Genomic DNA, 26054 nt, shown 5'->3' with positions numbered 1-26054 from the left:
ATATATATATATAAATATATATATATAATCAATTCCATTTATCCTAGTAAAGCTTAGTTACATATTATGGATCAGTCCAACTGATGCATGTACAGTCTTTACTTTCTTAAAATATTCAATTTGTACAATCTCAAGATGCTAGATGTGGGGCTGGGGTGCTGGGGTTATGACTCAGTGATGCAATGCTTGCCTAGCACCTGTGAGGCACTGGGTTCAAGCCTCAGCACCACAAAAAAATAAATCTATAGGACTGGGGCAGCAGCTCGGTGGTAGAGCCCCTGTCTCTCATGTGTGAGGCACTGGGTTCAATCCTAGGTGCCAAAGTTCTACCTATCAAATAACAGGGTTCCTTTTACGTACCTTAAAATTTATTTAGTTCAAACTTCAAAGAAAGGTTGCTGACACTTGTAGAGTGTCAGTATTTTACATAATAATCATATCATGTTACTCAAGAGCTTACAAATAAAACCCAAATAACTTCTCACATTTCACCTTTTTAAATCATTGGTATTTTGGAACTGTGATTATGTTTGATATTTTAATCAGCTATTTTTAATCCTGTTATGCTAACCTATTCCCCATATCAAGGATATATTCTCTCTAATCATATACTGACAGAGCAAGTCCAAAGCAAGATAAGTTTCCCTTTTCTTCCCTCAATCTCCTCCTTTTTTTTTTCTGGTACCCTATAATATCCAGGATTTACCAAGAAAAAACAAAAGTAAATTATCCTGGAAAAAATCAATTTAAATTCTTATGCTGACAAAAGGAAATTATATACATATTTGCTCTTTATCACAGACTGAAAATTTTTACAAAAAGACAGGGGGACATCTGGGAAGTAATGAAAGAATTTAAGCCTTACCTCTAAAATCAAATCATACCTAAAGCTGAAATATGAAAAGCAAGAGAACATATGGAATGGCTGTCTTTCCTTCTCTCACTTAACCAAAATTCCAGGTATTCCTGTACCTCAAGTTAAAACACACTTTGATTTATATAAGAGAAGGAAGCCTAGAAGAACAAGATTTAGGACTCTGGACAATGTCTACTAACAAAAAGAGGCACTGTAAGTTAAAAGTCAAAAAAAAAAAAAGTATGAGAATGGTCAGAGAATGCTTCTTGGAGTAGATGGTATCTCAAATCCCAAAAGAGGACTAAAATTAAGCAAAAAAAAAAAAAAAAAGAAAGAAAGAAGGAAAGAGAGAAATAGGAAAAAATGGTGAGAGGAGGGGATGAGTCTCTTAGGCCTCCCCTTTTAAGTAAAAACAAGGTTCACACCACATACCATACGGAAAAGATCAGGATAACCCGAATCCCCTGTATTCTTCCTATACTTAATAAAGCACAAACAATTGAGCATTCTTTTGCTAACTTACTAGTAACAATTATTCTGAAACTGTTTGGTAGGTTGTTGGATGAGTCTTTGATAAAATTTTAAAATAGTTCTGGCCAAGGAGGAATGCATACAAAAAAAGAAAAATGATGCTGATATGAAGAAGAGATGAAATAGCCTACTATAATATAAAACTATTTAAGAAAAAAACTAGCTAAATGGTCTGGTCTAGTTCAAAAGACTTTTCTACTTTGAGTCTTGGGCTCAAGCTTCAGTTAACAAAAAATTATAAAGATCACAGTAAAGATGAATACATGAACAAACATAAATATTATTATAATTTTAGTTTATAATTCCAATTTTATAATATTATATAGGATTTAAAAGACATTTGCATAAAAATAACTATAAATCTATGCTAATGGGTACAGAGTACATAACATTTTAAATTGTGCCATCAATAACAAACTGAAGGAAACTTTTTTTTCATACAACTGAAATTAAATTGGTATATATTTTAGACAGATTGTAATAACTTTAGGATATTATATGTCATCTCCATGGTAACCTCAAAGAAAGTACCTATAAAACATACAAAAAATAGAAATGAGGTGGAATTAAAATCATTTCACAACAAATATCAACTAAACATAAAGGCAATAATACAGGAAATGAGAAAGAAAACAAGCTATTATAAGATATAACAAAGGGCTTACCAACAAAAGTAAATTATCCCCTATCAGTATTTACATATAAATGTTCTCAACTTCCCAAAATATATAAAGTTAACAGAATGAATAAAACAATAAGATCCATCTGTATGCTATGTATAAGAGACTCTAGGTCCAGAAAAAACATAGGTCAAAAGTGAAAGAATGCAAAAGACATTCCATACAAATAATTATCCAATGAAAAAAAGGATTAGTTATAATAAATCAAAACAGATTACAAGTCAAACAAAGGACAAAGAGGGACATTTATATAATGAAATTTGGGAGTCATGTCAACAAAAAGATATAACAATTATAAAATATATACACCAGTCATCAGAGCTCAAAAATATATAATCAAACATTGATAGAATTAACAGGGAGAAATAGACAGCTCTCTAATAATATTAGGAGACTTAAATTCCCATTTTCAATAATGGACAGAACAATCAGACAATAAGCCAGATAAATAAAAAAGTAGAGGACTACAGATCTATTGGCCATACACATCATGAATGAAATTTGAGCCCTTTATACTAATTTAAGTAATCCAGATAAAAAAGGTAAAATATTTGATGACTTCACTTATAGCCACATTCATAAGACAAAATAGAATGTCAGTTGTCAGGGGCTTAGGTCAGGAAAGAGAAGAATGGGGCATTATTATTTAATGGGTATTTACTTTCGGTCTGGAAAATGATAAAGTTCTAGAGATAGATGGTAGGTAATGGTGGTACAATCATATGAAGGAACTTAAGGCTTACCAACAAAAGTAAGCTATCCACTTAAAACTAGTTTAACCATATATTTTATCACACACAAAAAAAAAAGAATCAATAAAAATGGTATTTCCTTAACTAAAGAAACACTGAAAAATTCCATAGTGCATAAAACAGTTCATACATACTTGGGCATCTTTATATCCATGAAAACCATGGCCTTAGAGAGTTCCACATTGAAGTGCATGGGCACCAAAATATGCTGTGTAGATACATTGAGTTTTCGTGCTTCTTTCCAATTATCACCTAATTAAAGAATACAGTTTATATTTAATCTTGAAATAATTTGAATAACATAGTAAACCTAAAATTACCATAGGTAATATATAAACTTTAATTCTCCCCATGGTTTACAATTATCCCATTTTATAAAGCTGAGGCACAGAACTTACAAATTTTCTAAAGTCAATAGGCTAGTAATAAATCTGAAATTCATATCCAATTCTACAAACATGACCCTCTAGCTATGCTCAATGTTACAAGCTTTAATTTTCAATAAGGGAATAATTAAATGCCTAAAAAATCACAAATACCTCCACACATTAACATTACAAAAGCAAATCTAATATCTTATATTCACACACTACATGAGAAAATATCCCATACCATTCTCAGGTATACACAATCAACAGGCAAATTCTTTTCCCTTTTATCACTTTTTTGCTTTCTTTTTTTTCTTCAAAAGACTCTCTTTTAGGTTCTACTAGAAAAAAAAATACTTATTCTTTTTAAAAAGCAGAAGTTTAAAGCAAATCTACTATGTATTAATTGACAATCACCATAAAGCCAGATATTATACCCCCAGAATTACATGGGTATGAGGCCATAATGGAAAAGACAATAAATTTATTTAATAGTAACTGATAAATGTTACCATTTACTCAAGATTTATAACTAGCATTGTTGTAGGTAATATATAAACTTTAATTCTCCTCATGGTTTAAAATTATCCCATTTTATAAAACTGAGGCTAAGAGCTTACAAAATTTCTTAAAGTCAAGGGGCTAATAATAAATCTGAAATTCATACCCAGGTCTACAAACATGACCCTCAAGCTATGCTCACTGCAGTGTTACAGCCTTAATTTTCAGTAAGGGAACAATTAAATAACTTACAGAATAGCCTTAGAACACAACACAGCCAATAAAAATCATAAATTCCAGTTACCAAAAATTATTGGTAAAGTAAAAGAATTATTTGGATTTTAAAAACTATATAAAGCTGCCTTAAAAATCACAAATACCTACACACATTAACATTACACAGCATATCCAATACATTCGTGGACACATATGTTGTAAAAAACACTAAAAGAGGGGCTAGAGTTGTGGCTCAGTGGTAGAGTGCTCGCCTAGCATGCACAAGGCACGGGGTTCAATCCTCAGCACCACATAAATGTAAACTAAATTTATTGTATCCACCTAAAGCTTAAGAATAAATATTTAAAAAGAAAACACTAAAAGTACCAACAGAGCTCATGTCTAAGCAATAAGACAAAGGATGGTTCTTTTTGTTTTCTGAATCATCCAGATTTTCTAAAGTAGACATTTATAATCAGAAAGAAATAACTTTAAAATTTTATTTAGGGCTAGGGGTGTAGTTTGAAGGTGGAATACTTGTCTAGCATTCCTAAGACTCAACATTCAATTCCCAGCCCTACACACACAAAAAAATAAGATGAATGTGATCTCAATGTATTTTCACACAAACTACCTCATTTGCAACTAATTACTCTATAAGTCAGATAAACTTCTTATCTTGAAAAACCAGCCAAGGAAATGTTACACTCATGGAGATAAGTAGTAAAATGGGCTTCATTATAATTTTTAAAATTCTACCACCAGTATTGAGATAGATAAAAATGTGATATTTAGAAGCATATATTTCAGAATTTTTCAAGGGATTCTATGACAATTATATAAAGTTAACACCATATCAAAAAAAAATGTTCAAAAAAAGGGATTCAATTATTTGAGAACAATTAATCAAAAAGAATTAATAATCTTCACAGTAATAATGGATTTTTAAAATTTTAACCATTTTAGTATCTTAAATATTAAGTATGGCTCATAGACTTTAAAAACCTATGACCAAAATGTCCATTCAAACATACCAAATGCCATAATTTATTCTCTGAAAAGGCATTTATAGACTTTTGACTTTGTTGTCAAATAAACTTCTAGTTGTCTTCATCTAAAAAATGAACTTGACCACTGATGCATGACTGTATACCACAATGATTGGGATACAGATGCCCAGGAGAGTGAACCTCCTCAGGCTTTGTTTGGCTATCTATAGTCTAGGCTATCAGAGAACCTCTTTGCCTCTTCTGATTATCCAACTGTGAACACGACTATCATCAACAGGGTTAAGAGTGAGTCTCAGTGGTCGAGTTCTAGACTACCATTTGCAAAACTCTGGGCTCCATCCCCAATACGGCAAGAAAAATAAATTTAAAATTTAAAAAATAAATATGTGTATATAAAAAATATGTACACATATCATTAGCAATATGTGCCAATCTTTGGTCCAAGGTTAGAAATTCTGATATGGATCAGGATTTCTCAACCTTGGCACTAATGACATTTGTTGCTGGAGGCTGCCCTGAACACCTTTAGGCAATATATACTATTACTTCTAATTCAAAAATTATGAAGAATGTCTTTAGACAAAGTATATAAAAACCTAATTAAATTACTTTCAGCAAAATAAATCAATAACGCATTTTATACTTACCTACTCTACTATAAAGTAGTTGTATGCTTGTAAGGTTAATATCAAAGGAATCATAAGCTCTTTGCATAATTTCTTCAAGGTTGGGCCCACCTTGTTTCACATCTGGTAATTCCGAACGAATTTTACTTGCCACCTTGAAGTTAATTTTAAAAGTTTAGACTATGCAAAATATTTCAAAATATAAGTATAAAGTTTTTATCTTTCAGACCTATAATGTAAAAATTTAATAGGAAAAGAAACTCACATGCAGACACATATTGTAATGCTATTAGAAAAGTCATTATTCGTAAGACATAGAATGAGGACAGGACATAAGGTAAATTTTTACATGTTAAGTTATATTTCCCATTACTTATATTAAAAGAGGAAAACCAAGACAGTACTAGAAATAATACATCTACAAATACTTAAAATCTGATAAGACTCCTCACTGAGAGCCAGATCAACCCAGAGATAAATTTAGCTTATAAAACGTTTCCATTATACAAAGACAGATATTTAGATAGTTTTATAGCAATAAGAGTCTAGGATTTAATATTAGGATGGTGAAACTTAAGACCCAACTTTGCCATTTTTGTGACTCCAAAGATGTTATACTGTATTCTCCCTTTTCTTGACATGAAATTCTTTTCACTTAATATTCCAGGAATCACTCAAAGATCTTATTCTTTCACTCACTGATGAATAAATAAATAGGTATAGATAGATATCTGTGTGTGTACATATTTAAACATAAACACACACATATAAACAGTTTTTCTTCTATTTTATATATCTCATGTGAAATAAACAGTCAAAAATTATTAACTTTGAAATGTAATGAATTTTGGGTAACAGGTTAAGTGAATTACCAAATGTCACAAAACTTAACTCCTGACCTTATGCTCTTCCAACTGTACCATATTGCCCTTGAAACAATTCAATAACCAAATTAAAATGTGAATAATTAGCTATATAAGCTTATTATAAATATAAAGCCAGTGAATGTCTACATATGTTCCCAGTGCAGAGTATAATCAATCAATAAAAGAAACCGCCAATATTAAGGAAAGGCACATACTTGTTAGGTAGCCAAAAGAAATCAATTCTAACATTTTTCATCTCTCTTAGACCTTTAAATTGTTACTGGTATTTCTCTACCCTTAATGATTTAGAGCAGGGCTGTTTAATAGAACTTTTATGTTGTTCAACACAAGCCACTGGTCACTTCTGACTTCAAAACTCTTAAATATGACTAATATGTCACTAAAGAACTGAATTTTTGTTTAATTTTAACTTAATCAAATGTATCTAATGGGTAGCACAGCACAGATCTCAAAAGTCAAAAATAGGGGCTGGGGCTGTGGCTCAAGCGGTAGCATGCTCGCCTGGCATGCGTGCGGCCTGGGTTCGATCCTCAGCACCACATAGAAACAAAGATTTTGTGTCCGGCGATAACTAAAAAATAAATATTAAAACTCTCTGTCTCTCTCTCTCTGTCTCTCTCTTTTAAAAAAAAAAGTCAAAAATAATTGTTCTTTATTTACTATTTGAGAAGAAAAAAGTTCATAATTGGAAGAAAAAGAAAATAACTTTGGTAAAAAATGTCAATATTTATATATAATTAAAATATCAGTATTATACACAAAAATTTCAAAAGAATAAAGATATATTTGATTATCTCCAGAATTCCCTCTATTTTACTTTAATTAATCAAGTAAAGATTGAACAGAAAAGAAAATAAACTTTTCAAGTACAACTCAAATTCTACAAATATAATTTTTCAGTTTACTCCTGCCCTTAAGAGTTCAATTGGTTATTTTTCTTTTAGAAGGAGGGCGGGAACACCTAATTAAATGACACTGCACTTTCTTTACCAGAAAGGAAGATTTCTCGAATACTAGTATCTACCACAAATCTAAAAATCAGTAAGCCAATCAAATGGCCTAAAAAACAAGATTCAAATTACCCTAAATGCTATATCATGAATCAAATATTATTATTATGTACCTTTAGATGACCAAGATCCAAAAGTAGTAGATTAGATGTAGGAGTAAAAATTCCATCTTGTGGGATAATAATGTATGAAGCCTTCAAGTTAATTCTGAGGTCAAGAACTTTCTGTGTTTCAATAATATACAAAAGACCTGTAGAAAATTTAAATCTTTGAAATGAATACTTCTCAGAAATTACTTAAGAAATACAGAATCACTAAACATACAAATTGATAGCATAATCTTAAAATAATATGAAAGTAGTACTGATTTTAAAATAATCTTGAGCAAAATATTTCCAAAATAAATGCAAATTATATGTTGGTTAATGTGAACACTAATTAAATCTGAGTATAAAATTAGAGCAATTTCAAAAAAAAAAAACAATGTTTTTTAGCCCACACATTCAATTTGGCTAAAACTGGGGAGAAAGATACTGACCTAAAAAAAAAAAATTTAAGTGATATGTAACATTTTTTCACGGTTACTATTAGAATCTGTATGCAGTCATTCCAACTCATAAATTTAATACAGTTAAACAATGGTACTTGATCTTGATGATTTTACTCTGAAAGGATGAAAACTGCTGGATCATTAAATCATCTTTAATAAAATCATATGTAAACCAGAAAAGGCAACAAACCAGGGTTCCACATTCCTTAGATATTGTTCAAAAAATTTTAATTCACTCACTTGCATGTGATTAGTAAGCCAAATTAATCTACTTTAGTGCTGGAGTCCAGCATCAGCTTTTTTTTTTTTTTAATTTAACCTTTATTTATTTGTTGTTGACTTGTTTTCATGTGATGCTGAGGATCGAACTCAGAGCCTCACCCATCCTAGGCAGGTGCACTACCACTGGGCCACAATCCCAGCCCCAGCATCAACTTTTAAATCAAATAAATTATTAACGACTCCATCAGATAGGAACCCCTCCTTTATATAAATAAATTCTTTAAAAAGCCATCAAATCTGTTTTTGTGAAAAAAAAAAGATGTTTTGATTTATAAAATTTCAAGAGATCTGCTACCTAAATAAAAAGGCACCTTACTTCACAATGACAAGAAGGAAGGCAGGGAAGAAAACTATCATAAAAATGATTGTGAGGACTAGGTATTTTCAATGTGAATTATAAATAATAAGAAACTAAACTATTATAATAAAAAAATAAACCCTCATACTGCAGTCAATAATATCTATAGTTTAACTGAACATTTTTTTTTTCAGAGTAGGACCATGGTTAGACCAAGGTCATAAGAGTATTAAATGAGAAGGGCAGGTATTAATTTAAAAACCTTGCAAGAAAAGCTCTATGATTTAAAAGAAGAGATTCAGAAAATTCAGTATTTGAACAGTTCATGATATTCCTATTTGGAACTACAACGACTCCTATAATTGTCCTTTTTTCTTCAAAGGACAAATTCCCAAAAGAATGTATTCCATGTTTTGTGACTCAATGTTAATACACTATTATGAAGGATTATTAGTAAAGTGACATAAATGTAGATCAGTATATTTTAATATACTGATATATAATATATATATCATATATATAATATATATATGATATATATATATAATATTATATATAATATTAAGATCAGTATATTTTAATATAAACCTTAAAATGAAAATATTTATTGAAGAATACATGTTCAAATTGAATAAGTCAATAACTTTAAATGTACTTATAATAAGATAAAATTATAAGTAGATATGTAAGATATAATATACTTATAAAGAAATGTAAAGTTTAAAAACATATAAAGTGTCAAGTGCCAGCATATGATTAATTTGATAAACAAACTAAAGGAGAAAGTGAATTAAATAAAAAATAATTTAAATATTCACATTTATATAATAATAGAAAATAGCCTAAGATCATAGTCTGGACCAGTTCTTATTAGAAATATGATAAATTAATAACAAAACTATCATTTTCAAGGAATTCCAAAGGCCTTGCCTAGGCTGAACCAAGCAATACTCTGCAGGTAAAGGGGACTATTGACATCTCCAATAACCTAAACAAAGCAGATTCAAATGAAATCTCTTAAAATGAGGATGAAAAGTAAAGTCAAAGATAGAAATGAATACAGACTGACAGATCAACAAATTCTGACAATCATCCCATAAGTTTAGAACTTAAAACACAGAACTGACTAAAACACAGTTGCTCACACTATTCCCGCCACCATCATCTGGTTTCAAACACAGATTGTACAATTTACTCAAGTTTATTTGCTGAGTAAGTCATAAGAAATACCCAAAAGGGACAGTCTGACCCTCAAAATCCTCCAGATTCTACCCGTTAAAGCATATTTCTCTATCTTCATCTCTAGGCTAATGGTTCCTCAACTCAAATTATCTATCTGTGTATTCCTCCTGCCTCTACAAATCTATGCCCTATACTCCCTGGAAGTCCTATGCCTCACTTTCAATGAATTGTTTTTTTTTTCCCCCCTAAACATTTTTTATGTTCTTTTTTAGTTATACATGACAGTAGAATGAATTTTGACATATCATATATACATGGAATATAACTTCCCATTTTTGTGGTTGTACATGATGTGGAGTTCCACTGGTCATATATTCATATAGGAAACACAGGAAATTTTGTCCAGTTCATCAGTTGTATTTCCATTCCCATACCCTCTTCCTTCCCCCCACACCACCCTGGCCAATCTGGTGTTAATGAATCCTTTCTTAATGTTACCACACAATGATCTATTTCCCTACGTTGCTTTCAATGGAAAGGAAGGAGGAAAATTTTATTTTAAATGTTAAACCTACTTATGTCTCACCCCTATTTCTCATATTTATAATAAAATCCTCTGCTTAATTCTCCATCATTGTTTTGCATAATTGAGATTGTGCCTCTTTAACATCGTTCCACTCTCCGCCTCACATTCACTACATTAGAACCAGCTTTCTGCACTTCCAAATTCTTTTCTAAGTTACTATCCAAATTTGATCACTGCCTCTTATCCTCTAAGAGAATTGAATCTTGTATCAATTTTTCAAAGGGATCTCTGGTATAATTACCAAAACTAAATTAGGACATCCATCATTCTCATTTCCTTCATAACATCTGGTCTTATTATCAATTTATTTCCTCAACTCCAAAATCACCCTTTTGCCTGCTCTATGAAACTGGACCTGAGCCCCTTCAATGCTTTTCTTTTACCAACAAGCACTGAAGATAAGATAGAATAAAGGAAAGACTGTAAAAAGAAAGGATCTTACTTCCTGATTTTAGTGCAACCCCTCAGCAAGATGCTGCAACAATGCAGCTTTCTCCAAAACTAAGCACAGGTAGCACATAAGGGACAACAGTACCCAATAGCCAGCATCTTCCTTTAGAATCATTCTCCTCAGGTGTTTTCAGGGCAGAATGTATGTAAGGGGATGCCTGAAGACCTTTCCCTATCACCCAAGGAAGGATTTCTAGAACATTTCAGAAGCAGATTTTCAGCAAGTCTGTTAGCATGGCACCATAATGGCTTCTCCAATATCCTATGAATCATAGCTATGCCTTCCTCCAGTAAGGTCTAAATTTCAACCTTTGGCGAACAGAGGAATAACTTCCTGGGGAAAATTACTTCAATCCTGCCGCAGTCTTTTTTTTTTTTTTTTTCAAAAGAAACTAACTTTATTTTTAGAACCACACACGCCAAACAAAACCGCTCCTTAGGAAAAACCCTCAGAGCTGCCACCACCGGCTTCCCACAAGCTACTCCCTCCACCACCAGCCTCTCCACCTCCCACAATCCTCCTGCTCTTGAGGCCGATTGGCTGGGTCACATGGGCGGAGCCAAAAAAAGTCCCCCAATGAGCAGCTCCGTGGCCTGAAAGGGCAGGGAAACAGCCCAATGAGCATCACCGCAGAGGAGCCAATCAGGTAGATGTTGCTGGGGCCACTGTGATTTAATCATTAGCTGGTAGTCTGAAGGGGCGGGGAAACAGCTCAATGAGCATCTCCAATGAGCATCACCACAGAGGAGCCAATCAGCTAGATGTTGCTGGGGCTGCTGTAAACCAATCATCAGCTGGCAGTCTGAAAGTTTGCTGGGGCCCCTTCGGCTGTGGCTCTCAACACAATCCTATAAACCCTATAACTACCCTTCTTATATTCTTCAAAGTCAGTCTTTGGAGGAGGGTCACTGGAGAAGGTAATGCCCTCCATGCTTACAAGAGAAGTCAAATATGGACCCATATGTGACTGACCCATCCTGGCACATGGCACCACTGGTAGAGGAAAGCTAAAGGAGCCAAGAGACTTAACACACATCCCCATAGAATCTCAGCTGACTCTTAAGAGTAGATAGGAACAAGGTGGTTTTGACCAACTTGGTCTTAAACACCTAGCAAAACAGTATAGCCTAAGCACAGTCCTTCAGGGACATTTAAAAGGAAAAAAGATGTGTTGTTGTTTTAAATGTAATTAACCGATGTGATTCTGCAATCTTTGTAATGTTTTGAATAACCAATAAAAAAAAAAAAAGTAATTTAAAATGTACAATTGTGTCAACTCTACCAAAAGTAAGTAAAGTTGAAGACTATAAAGGAAAGGTTCCTGTGTGGGAGTGCCTAATAATAATGATCATAAATAGAGTTTCAAGTTTATCTTGAGTTAATTTGAGCCTGATCTCCTAGACCTACAAATCTCCTAACCTCCTACATTAATAAACTCAATGTATTTTTCACTGATTTGATTATAAGTTACTGTCTTCACAGTTTTAAGAGACTGGCTAAAATAGTAATTGCTTTTGTGCTGACTGTTTACTATAATAAACTATCATTTTAAAAACCAAATCTGTAACTTTAACCCTTCCCATAAAAGGATGGAACTTTTATTTTTTGAGGCCAATATATCAAACTACGGTAAGGAAATGACAGGCCTATTGTCAAAAACAGAGGTCCAAAGATCCTAACTATCAACTTTCTGAATATAAAAAATGATTATTATTACACATGCCTTTCAACAGAAAAGTAATAAATTGCTGGGCCTGGTGGTACATGTCTGTAGTCCCAGCAGCTCAGGAGGCTTAGACAGGAGGATCCACAGGTTCAAAGCCAGCCTAAGCAACAGTGAGTTGCTAAGCAACCCTATCTTTAAACAAAATACAAAATAGGGCTAGGGATGTGGCTCAATGGTTGAGTGCTAGCGAGCTCAATCTCTAATTACTACCACCACCACCACCCCGGGGGGGGGGGGGGGGGGGGGAGTAACAAATTAATTTCTATTACACTGTATCCATTTTAGAAATAAATTTAAACTTTACTAAAATCATGTTAACATAAATAAAATTATGAAGTATGAAATAGTATTCAATTTATTAAATTTAATTAATTTACCTGTTGCTGTCTTTTCACGAAATTCTTCAAGTTTTGTTAAAGTTGCTGAAGTGAGCTGTGCTAGACGTACCTCTTTTGGAGGCCTGAAGAATTCTATTATACTATTCACTGTCCTCTGTTTTAAAAAAAAAAAAAAAAAAAAGCATCATTAATGTGAAGCACAATCTCAAGGCAATCTGAATTATATTAAAAATTGGTAACATAAAAAATACTAACTGCATCATATATCATTTCCAATGGTTCAGCTTCTATGATACACCTCTGAGAAACAGTTTCATCTAATGGATTTATCTCAAATATAATCTGGAAGAGTGATGTACCATCCAATGAAGAGAGGAGGCGGGGTTTTTTTGAATTATCTGGTAAGCCAGTAATATGAAATGAGTCTATTTTGGTTTCAAATCTGTATCACAAAGGATAGGACAAAAATTAGGAATCAATACAACTCCAAAGAATTTTTCAAATTAAATAAAAATAAGTAATAACAACTTCACTTTCTATTTCCTGCAACTCTAGTCCATTTACATAAAAGAAAATATACAATGATTCCTCTGAATTCATAGACCATAATTCACAAAGACTCATTCACATGTTAATTCCTATGTTAAAAAGCTAATGCTATGCTAATATTTGGTGTACTTACTGATAAAATCTAAAATTAACATAGCAATAACGTCTTATAATGCATGTCAATGTAAAACTGAAAAGTCATACCTAACACAATTTTATGAGCACTTTCTGTTCTAAGATTTACCATAAATAATTAAAAACCAAGCAGAAGGCAGAATTTCTAAAATAGCTATGTGAGGAACTCAACAAAATATCTCCCAACGTATTAACCATGAAACAACTGATGAAAATTAGGTTCTATGGAAATCAACCAAAGGGCACACTGCAAACAAACACACAAAACATATATTTAGGAAAAACCGTGAAAATTGGCTAAGTACAGGAAGAATCTGTGACATGAAAACAACAATCACCTCCCACTTCCAGCCCCACAGTGCATTACAGAAGGTAATATATAAATGGATGCTGCTAAATAGGGGGCTCTTTTTAAGCTCCAAGTTTAAGGTACAGCTTCACCTGAGGAGGAACAGGCAGCGAATCATCCTTCCCCCAGCTATACATTACAAAAGCTCTATTCTAAACAGGCACTGTCAGGAGGGTTGAGTTTCCCTTTCTTCCCATTCATGCGCAAAGATTTTTTTGACCCAGAAGCCGCACTTTATGAATACTGAGGCCCAAATTGCCCCTCCACCATTTTGCTCCTAAAGTGTAAGTTCCATTCTGAAAAACGTAAACAGAACCCCCCAGTGAAGTTGATACAGCAAGGTGTCACTCTGGAAGAATTATGGACCTGCCTACAAACTCCACATATAAAGCTGAGGTTTTTGTCAGAGGTAGAGGCAGGTTGAAAGGACTGGTAGCTCCAGCTGCTAGGGCTGACATTATTTATAACAGAGCAAAGACAAATTCATGCTTAAACATGTAGTTTAAAACAATAGCAATCTTCATCAACTAGTAACAACAAGTAAAATGGCAAACCAACCAATAGTTTATTTAACAAAGAGAACCAGGAAACGAGAGCTATTTCGGATCCTTCTGGGATCAAACTCATATTACAAGTAGAGAAGTCTGGATGATCCAAGATGGCAGAATAGAGGAGGTCCTGTTTCTGGCTGCTCTGTGGCATGAAACCAAGAAAGCAGTCAGGCAGCTTCTCTGCAAGGTCTTCCCTAGATGGAATACAACATCTCAAGAAAGTGTGAGAGGACCCCCTATAGAGCGGATTTTCGCAGAATTACCAGCGCTGTGACCACCTGTGAAGAAATCAGAGACTTGGCGTTCAAGTAGGTCTCTGGACTCCAGACCCAAAGCTCACAGCTCTAGCTCACGCATGGTTCCAGCTTAGCAGAATCACCTATCAGCACCTCTGCAGAACTCCAGAATGAGTCTGCTCCCACATAGGTGACTCGGATGCTACCTATCCACAGCACAAGGTCATTGCCAGGTCCCCCCACCTCACCAGACACCCCTGCACTGGAAGCACACGGACTTCCATCTTGGAAAACGTTTCTCACCATTTTTGGTGGGCGTGGCTATCAGATCAGATCTCCATTTGAGCAGGTACCTGGTTTCCAACCCCCCGACCCCCAGCAGCGATAATTCAGCACAGGGACCACCCAACACAAAAACAGCTCTCAGGTGGACAGGAGTGCAGTGTGACCAGGGCACTGCCCACCTGGTGTGAGCCTGGGGGTGAGAGGTCTTGAAGTTGGGATATGATAAGTAAGAGAGGGGAGGGGACTAAAGTCTGGGGCATAACAGAGAGATCAGGATCTGGGAAATCTCCAGGCAAAAGAGGGAGATGATACTGGGGGTTTAGTCAGACAAGTGGTCACAAAAAGAGACCCATGAGGTGCAATTTCCCTGCTAGGACTGATGGGTGGCACTTCTCACTTCCAGAAGCTCCACACGAGGTCCAGTCTTCTCACCTTGGTTACCTACACCATCCTGAGGGCAGAGATACCAGCTTAAAACAGACAACTCCACCTACTGGATAAGAAGAGAAGGAGGAAAGAAACAGATCTCTAAGAGTATTTCTTCTTCTTCTTCTTTCTCTCTACCTTCTATCCTCTGGCCCTCACATCACAAACATATGTGAAACCAAGAACTTTGCATGAAATAGTACTTTGAGGACTGAGAAACCTGAATAATGTAATATAGAGGAGTTACATAAGCCTTTTTTTCTTTTTTCTTTTTCTTTTTATTCTTTTTCCCTTTTTTTCTCTTTCTTCTTCTTTCATCCTGCAAATTTCACTATTTTTACATCCTGTATTTTTCAAAATACATATTTGTATTTGTTTTATGTACTCTACTGTCTTCCCACGTACTTGTCTTCCTTAAATTACTTCCTGTCTACTCCCCTGCTTTCTTCATATTTCCTAAGATATATTAAATCTATACACTCACAACTTTCCTCCTCAGCATATCGTCCTATGCCTGACTCCCAGTTCATTGTCCATCACAAGAAACTGTAAATCTTTTTATGAAACTACTGATTATATTTTAAATAATAATTTAATCCAACATTTCTGGACACTGAGACTAAACTATAAATGTCTTAATAATAACAGTTTGTTCACAGGTGATGCATTGTTGACACTGGGATCTGTTAACACTATCCCTCCCCACAAAAGAAGGATCTTGGAACCCTACCCTATCTATAGTGTAAAAACAATAACACACAAGATCCACAGAGCTGCAAAGGAAGACACATGAGCAACATGAAAAGACAAGGAAAGAAAGTACCACAAACAAATCAAGACAACACATCATTAGAAGCACTGGCAGCTGCAGCAGAAAAAAATGACAGAGAAAGATTTCAGGATACACATGGTTAAAATGTTCTGGGATCTCAAAGAACACATAAGAGAACAAATACAGGCAGTGAAAGATCACTTCGACAATGACCTACATAAACAAATCCAAGAAGCAAAAAATCACCTCAACAGGAAGATAGAGGTTCAAAAAAAAAAAACAGAAAGCCTTGAAATGAAAGAAATCATAAACCATATTAAAAACTCAAATGAGGAGGAGATCCAACATGGCGGCAGGCAGAGAGGCTGCGCTTTCAATACACCCCCAGTGACGGGGTCATAAAGTCGCAAGGATAACTCTTGGATTCTACCAACGGAGAATCTCCTAGCAAAATTCCACTGAAGAGAGACCGGCCAGGAGCTACTAGGATTTTTTTGAAGCATCTGTGTGACCCGGACAAGCAAACCCTGCCAGGAGACGCGGATCCACCAGCCACAGTCCGCGCACCGAGGGCACAGCTGCAGATCCGTCCACCCACCCGCAGCCAAACTGACTGGGTCCTGCTAGACTCCGAAACGCAGCTTGGCAGGAAGAAGTCTTTAGCCAAGCCTCCACGAGCCAGGAGCGGAGGCCAACCGGGCCAGACCAGTCCCACCCCTCCCTTAGGACACTCCGGCAAGGAGCCTGGGGCCCGCCATAGCAGAGAGGTGACGTCATCGCAGTTCAGCCAGCGGAATTCCTTCCCAGCAGAATCCACTTTAGCAGGTGTGTGACTCCCCATTCTGATACAAGCAGCCAGGAAACTTCATTGACTTCTCAGGGGTCGTGTCCGTAGGGAAGCAGAGGGGATCCCCGACCCCCAGCCCCCCATATCACCAGCGGTGAACCCCAAGGTCTTAACCGCCAGTTTACCACAGCACTGGGGCTTAAAAGAGACACGCGGTGGGACTGCAAGTGTAACTAGATCTCTGGGGAATCACTTCTGGAGAACAGGACCTGACTGGCAGGCTGACTGGAGGAAGGGGGTTAAGGGCTGGAGAAGTGAAATGGCTCTGGACTGACAAGTCTGAGAGACTCCCAGGAGACGCCTTACAGAAATAGCTCTCGGAAGGTAGAGAGCAGAAGCTCTGCTTGGAGGGCACAGCTCCGCCTACTGGAAGAGAAGAAGGTGGATCTCTAAGACTTTAATTTTCTTTTGTTGTTGTTGTTGTTCTAGTTGCTGTTGTCGATATTTTCTTTTCTCTCCTTCTTCTCTCTCTGTTCCTTTTCCCCCTTTTCCTTCTCTCTGTCTATCCCATTTCAAGTTTTATTGTTCTTTTCATTCCCCTCTAATCTATCTCTCTCTATACCCTTTTTTCTTTTTAACAGCACCTTCATTCCCCTACCCCCCTACTTTCATCCCAAGCATTACATCTTCCATTTCGTGTAATTGTCTAAATGCAAATAGGTGAATGTCTCGAGGCTGTCTATAAAACTCCTAAATACCTAGCTACTACCAACACCCTGATCCAATTGCCTGGTAGTATCCCCCTTCAGTGGAGCAATCTTCTAAAGCAGCCAAGACATACTAACCATCGTACCACCAGAGCAGCTAACCTAAACATATAGTACTAAGAACAAACAGCAAATCATTATATGCATACAGAACCTAGAAGCCTTATATGAATTGAATGAATCAGCTTTAAAATACAACAAAGCCCAACATTTCTAGGCATAATCTCCCACCACAAAAGAGAGACAACAGAGATATACAAAGCCAAAATAAATGTATAGGAGAAAACAGTTACAAAGCAGTCAAACAGAGCTGGAAAGCAACGTGAACAATATGAAAAAACAAGGGAAAAAAGGGTTACAAACAATGCAGGACAACCTAAATATACAGGAGGACCTAGAAGAATCAGAAACATGGACAGGGAAAGAAATCAAGGCATACCTAACTCAGATGGAACGAAATATTAGAGAAGACATGAGACAGCAAATCCCAAGCATTGAAAGTATATTTTGAAAAGGAACTAACCACACAAATTCAATCCGCAAAGAATGAGCTTTACCAGGAGATAGAGGTGTTAAAAAAAAATCAAGCTGTAATCATAGAAATGCAAGAAACCATAAATCAGATTAAAAGTGCTAATGAGAATATTAAAGACTAGATCAAGTAGAAGTCAGAACATCAGATAATGAAGACAAAGTTTATCAACTTAAAAAGAATATAGTCAACACAGAAAAGATGCTTAAATCTCACGAGCAATCTATCCAAGAGATATGGGATCTCATCAAAAGACCAAATTTGAGAGTCATTGGGATAGAAGAAGGCACAGAGGTTCAGTCCAAAGGAATGGATAGCTTGTTAAATGAGATAATACAAGAAAACTTCCCAGAGATGAAAGATGGAATGGATTGCCAAATCCTGGAAGCTTACAGGACCCCAAACATCCAAACCACAATAGACCAACTCCAAGACACATAATTATGAAGATAGCTAACATACAGGACAAGGAGAGAATACTAAAAGCTACGAGAGAAAGGAGGCAGATTACATTTAGGGGTAAACCAATTACGTTAACAAGTGATTTTTCATCACAGACTTTGAAAGCAAAAAGATCCTGGAACAACGTATTTCAAACACTGAAAAATAATGGATTCCAACCAAGATTACTGTATCCAGCAAAATTAAGCTTCAGATTTGACAATGAAATTAAAATATTTCACAATAAACAAAAGCTAAAAGAATTCGCAGACAGAAAACCAGCACTGCAAAGCATTTTGAGCAAAATATTACAAGAAGAGGAATTGAAAAATAGCGCCCAAAACTAACAGTGGGAGGTATCTCAGTAAAGGGGGAGAAAAATAACCAAAGAGGGACAACTAGCCCATCTAAAATAAATGAATAAATAAACATGACTGGAAGTACAAACCATATTTCAATTGTAACCTTAAATGTTAATGGCTTGAATTCACCAATCAAGAGACATAGGCTAGTAACCTGGATTAAAAAAACAAATCCAACAATATGCTGCCTTCAGGAGACTCATATGATAGGAAAAGACATACACAGACTGAAGGTGAAAGGTTGGGAAAAATCATACCACTCACATGGCCCTCGGAAGCAAGCAGGAGTGGCGATACTCATATCGAATAAAGTCAACTTCAAACCTAAGGTAATCAAAAGGGATAAAGAAGGACACTATATACTGTTAAAAGGAACCATCCACCATCAAGACATAACAATTATCAATTTGTATGCACCAAACAATGGTGCTGCAACTTTCATAAAACAAACTCTCCTCAAGTTCAAGAGTCAAATAGACCACAACACAATAATTATGGGGGACTTCAACACACCGCTCTCGCCATTGGACAGATCCTCTAGACAAAAGCTGAAAAAAGAAACTATAAAACTCAATAAAGCAATCAATAACCTAGACTTAACCGACATATATAGAATATATCAACCATCATCAAGTGGATACACATTCTTCTCAGCAGCACATGGATCCTACTCAAAGATAGACCATATATTATGCCATAGGGCGACTCTCAGTAAATATAAAGGTGTGGAGATAATACCATGCACCATATCTGACCATAATGGAATGAAACTGGAAATCAATGATAAAAGAAGGAAGGAAAAATCCTGCATCACCTGGAAAATGAACAATATATTACTGAATGATCAATAGGTTACAGAAGATATAAAGGAGGAAATAAAAAAATTCCTAGAGATAAACGACAATACAGACACAACATACCGGAATCTATGGGACACAATGAAAGCAGTTTTAAGAGGGAAATTCATTTCCTGGAGTTCATTCCTCAAAAAAAGAAAAAAACCAACAAATAAATGAACTCACACTACATCTTAAAACCTTAGAAAAGGAAGAGCAAAACAGCAGCAAATGTAGCACAAGACAAGAAATAATTAAAATCAGAGCGGAAATCAACGAAATTGAAACAAAAAAAACCATTGAAAAAATTGATAAAACTAAAAGTTGGTTCTTTGAAAAAATAAATAAGATTGACAGACCCTTAGCCATGCTAATGAAGAGAAGAAGAGAGAGAACTCAAATTACTAACATACGGGATGAAAAAGGCAATATCACAACAGACACTACAGAAATACAGAAGATAATTAAACAGTATTTTAAAACCCTATATTCCAATAAAATAGAAGATAGTGAAGATATCGATAAATTTCTCAAGTCATATGATCTGCCCAGATTGAGTCAGGAAGACACACACAATTTAAACAGACGAATAACAAAAGAAGAAATTGAAGAGGCCATCAAAAGACTACCAACTAAGAAAAGCCCTGGACCGGATGGGTATACAGCTGAGTTTTACAAAACCTTCAAAGAAGAATTAATACCAATACTTTTCAAGCTATTTCAAGAAGTAGAAAAAGAAGGAGCTCTTCCAAATTCATTCTATGAGGCCAACATAACCCTGATCCCAAAACCAGACAAAGACACTTCAAAGAAAGAAAACTATAGACCAATATCTCTAATGAACTTAGATGCAAAAATTCTCAATAAAATCCTGGCGAATCGAATGTAAAAGCATATCAAAAAAATTGTGCACCATGATCAAGTAGGATTCATCCCTGGGATGCAAGGCTGGTTCAACATAAGGAAATCAATAAATGTTATTCACCACATCAATAGACTTAAAGATAAGAACCATATAATCATCTCGATAGATGCAGAAAAAGCATTTGATAAAGTACAGCATCCCTTTATGTTCAAAACACTAGAAAAACTAGGGATAACAGGAACTTACCTCAATATTGTAAAAGCTATATATGCTAAGCCTCAGGCTAGCATCATTCTAAATGGAGAAAAACTGAAGGCATTCCCTCTAAAATCTGGAACTAGACAGGCATGCCCTCTCTCACCACTTCTATTCAATTTAGTTCTTGAAATACTAGCCAGAGCAATTAGACAGACAAAAGAAATTAAATGCATAAAAATAGGAAAAGAAGAACTTAAATTATCGCTATTTGCAGATGACATGATAATATACTTAACAGACCCAAAAGGGTCTACAAAGAAACTGCTAGAGTTAATAAATGAATTCAGCAAAGTGGCAGGATATAAAATCAACACGCATAAATCAAAGGCATTCCTGTATATCAGCAACAAAACCTCTGAAATGGAAATGAGGAAAACCACTCCATTCACAATATCCTCAAAAAAAATAAAATACTTGGGAATCAACCTAACAAAAGAGGTGAAAGATTTATACAATGAAAACTACAGAACCCTAAAGAGAGAGATAGAAGATCTTAGAAGATGGAAAAAATGTACCCTGTTAATGGATAGGCAGAACTAACATCATCAAAATGGCGATATTACCCAAAGTTCTCTACAGGTTTAATGCGATGCCAATCAAAATCCCAACGGCATTTCTTGTAGAAATAGATCAAGCAATCATGAAATTCATATGGAATAACAAAAGACCCAGAATAGCAAAAGCAATTCTAAGCAGGAAGTGTGAATCTGGAGGTATAGCGATACCAGAGTTCAAACTGTACTACAAAGCAATAGTAACAAAAACAGCATGGTACTGGTACCAAAACAGGCAGGTGGATCAATAGTACAGAATAGAGCACACAGAAACCAATCCACAAAATTACAACTTTCTTATATTTGATAAAGGGGCTAAAAACATGCAATGGAGGAAGGATACCATCTTCAACAAATGGTGCTGGGAAAACTGGAAATCCATATGCAACAAAATGAAACTGAATCCCTTTCTCTCGCCATGCACAAAAGTTAACTCAAAATGGATCAAGGAGCTTGATATCAAATCAGAGACCCTGCACCTGATAGAAGAAAAAGTTGGCTCCGATCTACATATTGTGGGGTCAGGCTCCAAATTCCTTAATAGGACGCCCATAGCTCAAGAGTTAATAACAAGAATAAACAAATGGGACTTACTTAAACTAAAAAGTTTTTTCTCAGCAAGAGAAACAATAAGAGAAGTAAATAGGGAGCCTAAATCCTGGGAACAAATGTTTACTCCTCACACTTCAGATAGAGCCCTAATTTCCAGAATATACAAAGAACTCAAAAAATTAAACAATAAGGTAACAAATAACCCAATCAACAAATGGGCCAAGGACCTGGACACTTCTCAGAAGAGGACATACAATCAATCAATAAGTACATGAAAAAATGCTCACCATCTCTAGCAGTCAGAGAAATGCAAATCAAAACTACCCTAAGATACCATCTCACTCCAGTAAGATTGGCAGCCATTAGGAAGTCAAACAACAATAAGTGCTGGCAAGGATGTGGGGAAAAGGGTACACTTGTACATTGCTGGTGGGACTGCAAATTGGTGCGGCCAATATGGAAAGCAGTATGGAGATTCCTGGGAAAGCTGGGAATGGAACCACCATTTGACCCGGCTATCGCCCTCCTCGGACTATTTCCTGAGGACCTTAAAAGAGCATACTATAGGGATACTGACACATCAATGATCATAGCAGCACAATTCACAACAGCTAGTCTGTGGAACCAACCTAGATGCCCTTCAATAGATGAATGGATAAAAAAAATGTGGCATCTATACCCAATGGAGTATTATACAGCACTAAAAAATGACCAAATCATGGAATTTGCAGGGAAATGGATGGCATTAGAGCAGATTATGCTAACTGAAGCTAGCCAATCCTTAAAAAACAAATGCCAAATGTCTTCTTTGATTTAAGGAGAGCAACTAAGAACTGAGCAGGGGGAAAGAGCATGAGGAAAAGATCAACAGTAAACTGAGATGAGTGATGGGAGGGAAAGGGAGAGAGAAGGGAAATTGCATGGAAACGGAAGGAAACCCTCATCGTTATACGAAATCACATATATGAGGTTGTGAGGGGAAAGGGGGGGGAGGGAGAGAACTGAACAACAGATGAGGTAGAAAGGGAAGATGGGAGGGGAGGGGAGGGGGGATAGTAGGGGATAGGAAAGGCAGCAGAATACAACAGTCACTAATATGGCATTATGTAAACATTGTGAATGTGTAACTGATGTGATTCTGCAATTTGTATTTGGGGTAAAAATGGAAGTGCATGACTCACTTGAATAAAATGTATGAAAGATGAAAAAAACAAATTATATGCTGGTTGCAGGTTGAAGTCACATTTGGATATCGTGGTTTAAATAAAATATCAATTTCAAAAAAAAAAAAACTCAAATGAAAGCATCACCAACAGAGTAGACCACTTAGAAGATAGGACATCAGACAATGAAGATAAAATATATCATCTTGAAAAGAACATAGACCACACAGCAAAAATGATTAGAAGCCAAGAGCAGAACATTCAAGAAATATGGGATACCACAAAAAGAACAAATTTAAGAGAAGTCTGTGTGCACATGCTAGGCTGCATTCACTTAGGAAAATTAGGGCAAGACTACAGTAAGACTTCTATCAAATAACTGTATTTATGTGGGTTTGTCTCTGTGTCTTCTATTTTGTACCATTGGTTTATGTGTCTGTTTTGGTGCCAATACCGTGCTGTTTTTGTTACTATAGCTCTGTAGTATAGTTTAAGATCTGGTATTGTGATACCTCCTGCTTTACTCTTCTTGTTAAGGATTGCTTTGTTTATTCTGGGCCTCTTATTTTTCCAAATGAATTTTAAGATTGGTTTTTTCTAATTTTATGAAGAATGTCACTGGGATTATAATTCAAATTGCATTAAATGTGTATAAAGCTTTTGGTAGCATGGCCATTTTGACAATATTAATTCGCATAGCCAGGAGCATGAGAGCTCTATCCATCTTCTAAGGTTTTCTTCAATTATTTTCTTTAGTGTCCTGTAGTTTTCTTTGTAGAGGTCTTTTACCTGTTTTGTCAGATTGACTGTCCCAATAATTTTTTTTTTTTGAGACTACTGTGAATGGGGTAGTCTAATTTCTGTTTCAGTAGATTCATCACTGATGTATAGGAAGGTAACTGATTTATGGGTATTGATTTTACAACCTGCTACTTTGCTGAATTCATTTATAACTTTTAGAAGTTTTCTGTAAAATTTTTTGGGTCTTCTAAATATAAAATCATGTCATTGGCAAATAATGATAGTTTGAGTTCTTTTCCTATTCATATCCCTTTAATTTCTTTTTCCTGTTTAATTACTCTAGAGTTTCAAGGATAATGTTGAATAGAAATGGTAAAAAGGAAGGCATCCTCATTTTGTTCCAGTTCATAGAGGGAACACTTTCAATTTTTCTCCATTTAGAATGATGTTAGCCTTGGGTTTAGCATATATAGTTATTATAGTGTTGAGGTATGTTCCAACTATCCTAATTTTTTCTAGTGTTTTGAACATGAAGGGGTGCTATATTTCATCAAATGCTTTTTCTGCATCTATTGAGATGATCATGTAATTCTTGTTTTTAAGTCTATTGATGTGATGAATTACATTTATTGATTTCCATATGTTGAACCAACCTAGCATCCGGGGGATGAACCCTACTTGATCTCAGTGCACTACCTTTTTAGTATGTTTTTGTATGCGATTTCTGAATATTTTCAACATAAAGAAATGACAAATATTTGAGGAATTAAAAATTTTTGCATATATGTTCATTAAGGATATTGGTCTAAAGTTTTCTTTCTTTGATATGTCTTTGTCCAGTTTTAGTTTCAGGATGATGTTAACCTCACAGAATGAATCTGGAAGGGTTCCCTCCTTTTCTATTACATGGAATAGTTTGAGGAGTATTGGTGTTAATTCTTCTTTGAAGGTCTTATAGAACTCAGCCGAGATTCCATCTGGTTCTGGACTTTTTTTGTTTTGTAGATTCTCATGGGTTTTTTTTTTTTTTTCCTATTTCATTACTTGTAATTCATCTGTTTAAATCATGTATGTCCTCCTGATTCAGTTTGGGTAGGTTATATAACTCTAGAAATTTTTCAAGGTTTTCTAGCAAAGGTACCAAAAACATTCACTGGAGAAAAGATAGCTTATTCAATAAGTGGTGCTAGGAAAATTGGAAATCCACATGTAATAAAATTGAATTAAACCCCTATCTCTCACCCTGCACAAAAACTCAACTCAAAGTGGATCAAAGACTTAGGTACTAGACCAGAGACACTACACCTACCAGAAGAAAAAGGAGATCCAAATATTCACAATGTTGGTTTAGGATCTGATTTCCCTAACAAGACTCCTAAATTATAAAAAGTAAAATCAAGAATCAATAAGTGAGATGGATTCAAACTAAAAAGCTTCTTCTCAGAAAAGGAAACAATCAATAATGTAAAGAAAGAGCCTACAGAATGGGAGAAAATCTTTACCACATGCACCTAAGATAGAATATTAATCTCCAGGATATGTAAAGACCTCAAAAAAACTTAACATCAAAAACCAAATAAATGAATAACCCAATCAATAAATGGGCTAAGGATCTGAACAGACGCTTCACAGAAGAAATACAATCAATCAACAAACATATTAAAAAATATTCAACAGCTCTAGCAATTAGAGAAATGCAAATCAAAACTACATTGAGATTTCATTTCACTTCAGTCAGAATGGTAGTCATCAAGAATACAAGCAACAATAAATTATGGCAAGGATGTAGAGGTAAGGCACACTTATACATTGCTGGTGGGCCTGTCAATTGGTGCAACCACTCTGGAAAGAAGTATGGAGATTCCTCAGGAAACCTGGACTGGAAACATCATTTGACCCAGTTATCCCACTCATAGGTTTATACCCAAAGGACTTCGAATCAGCATACTACAGTGATGCAGCCACATCAATGTTTATAGCAACTCAATTCACAATAGCTAAACTGTGGATCTAACCTAGGTGCCCTTCAGCATATGAATGAAT

General features: G+C 35.3%; 1 protein-coding gene across 2 annotated transcripts in view; it reads right to left on the bottom strand.

Annotated features, from left to right (window-relative positions):
- The window catches only part of Vps13a (vacuolar protein sorting 13 homolog A), a 259461-nt gene that overhangs the window by 177047 nt on the left and 56360 nt on the right, over positions 1 to 26054 (bottom strand). For both annotated transcript variants that reach the window (XM_076846072.2, XM_076846073.2), the window contains exons 18-22: positions 13106 to 13292; positions 12890 to 13004; positions 7551 to 7687; positions 5562 to 5694; positions 2954 to 3071 (exon numbers count right to left, since the gene is read on the bottom strand). In XM_076846072.2, coding sequence (XP_076702187.1) covers positions 2954 to 3071; positions 5562 to 5694; positions 7551 to 7687; positions 12890 to 13004; positions 13106 to 13292 — 690 coding nt within the window. The remainder of the gene's footprint in view (positions 1 to 2953; positions 3072 to 5561; positions 5695 to 7550; positions 7688 to 12889; positions 13005 to 13105; positions 13293 to 26054) is intronic.

The sequence above is a fragment of the Callospermophilus lateralis genome, chromosome 2 (assembly GCF_048772815.1).
Source record: "Callospermophilus lateralis isolate mCalLat2 chromosome 2, mCalLat2.hap1, whole genome shotgun sequence".
In the NCBI taxonomy this organism is placed as follows: Eukaryota; Metazoa; Chordata; class Mammalia; order Rodentia; family Sciuridae; genus Callospermophilus; species Callospermophilus lateralis.
The sequence above is the reverse complement of the archived record's forward strand: the minus strand, read 5'-3'. Positions and strand labels throughout refer to the sequence as shown.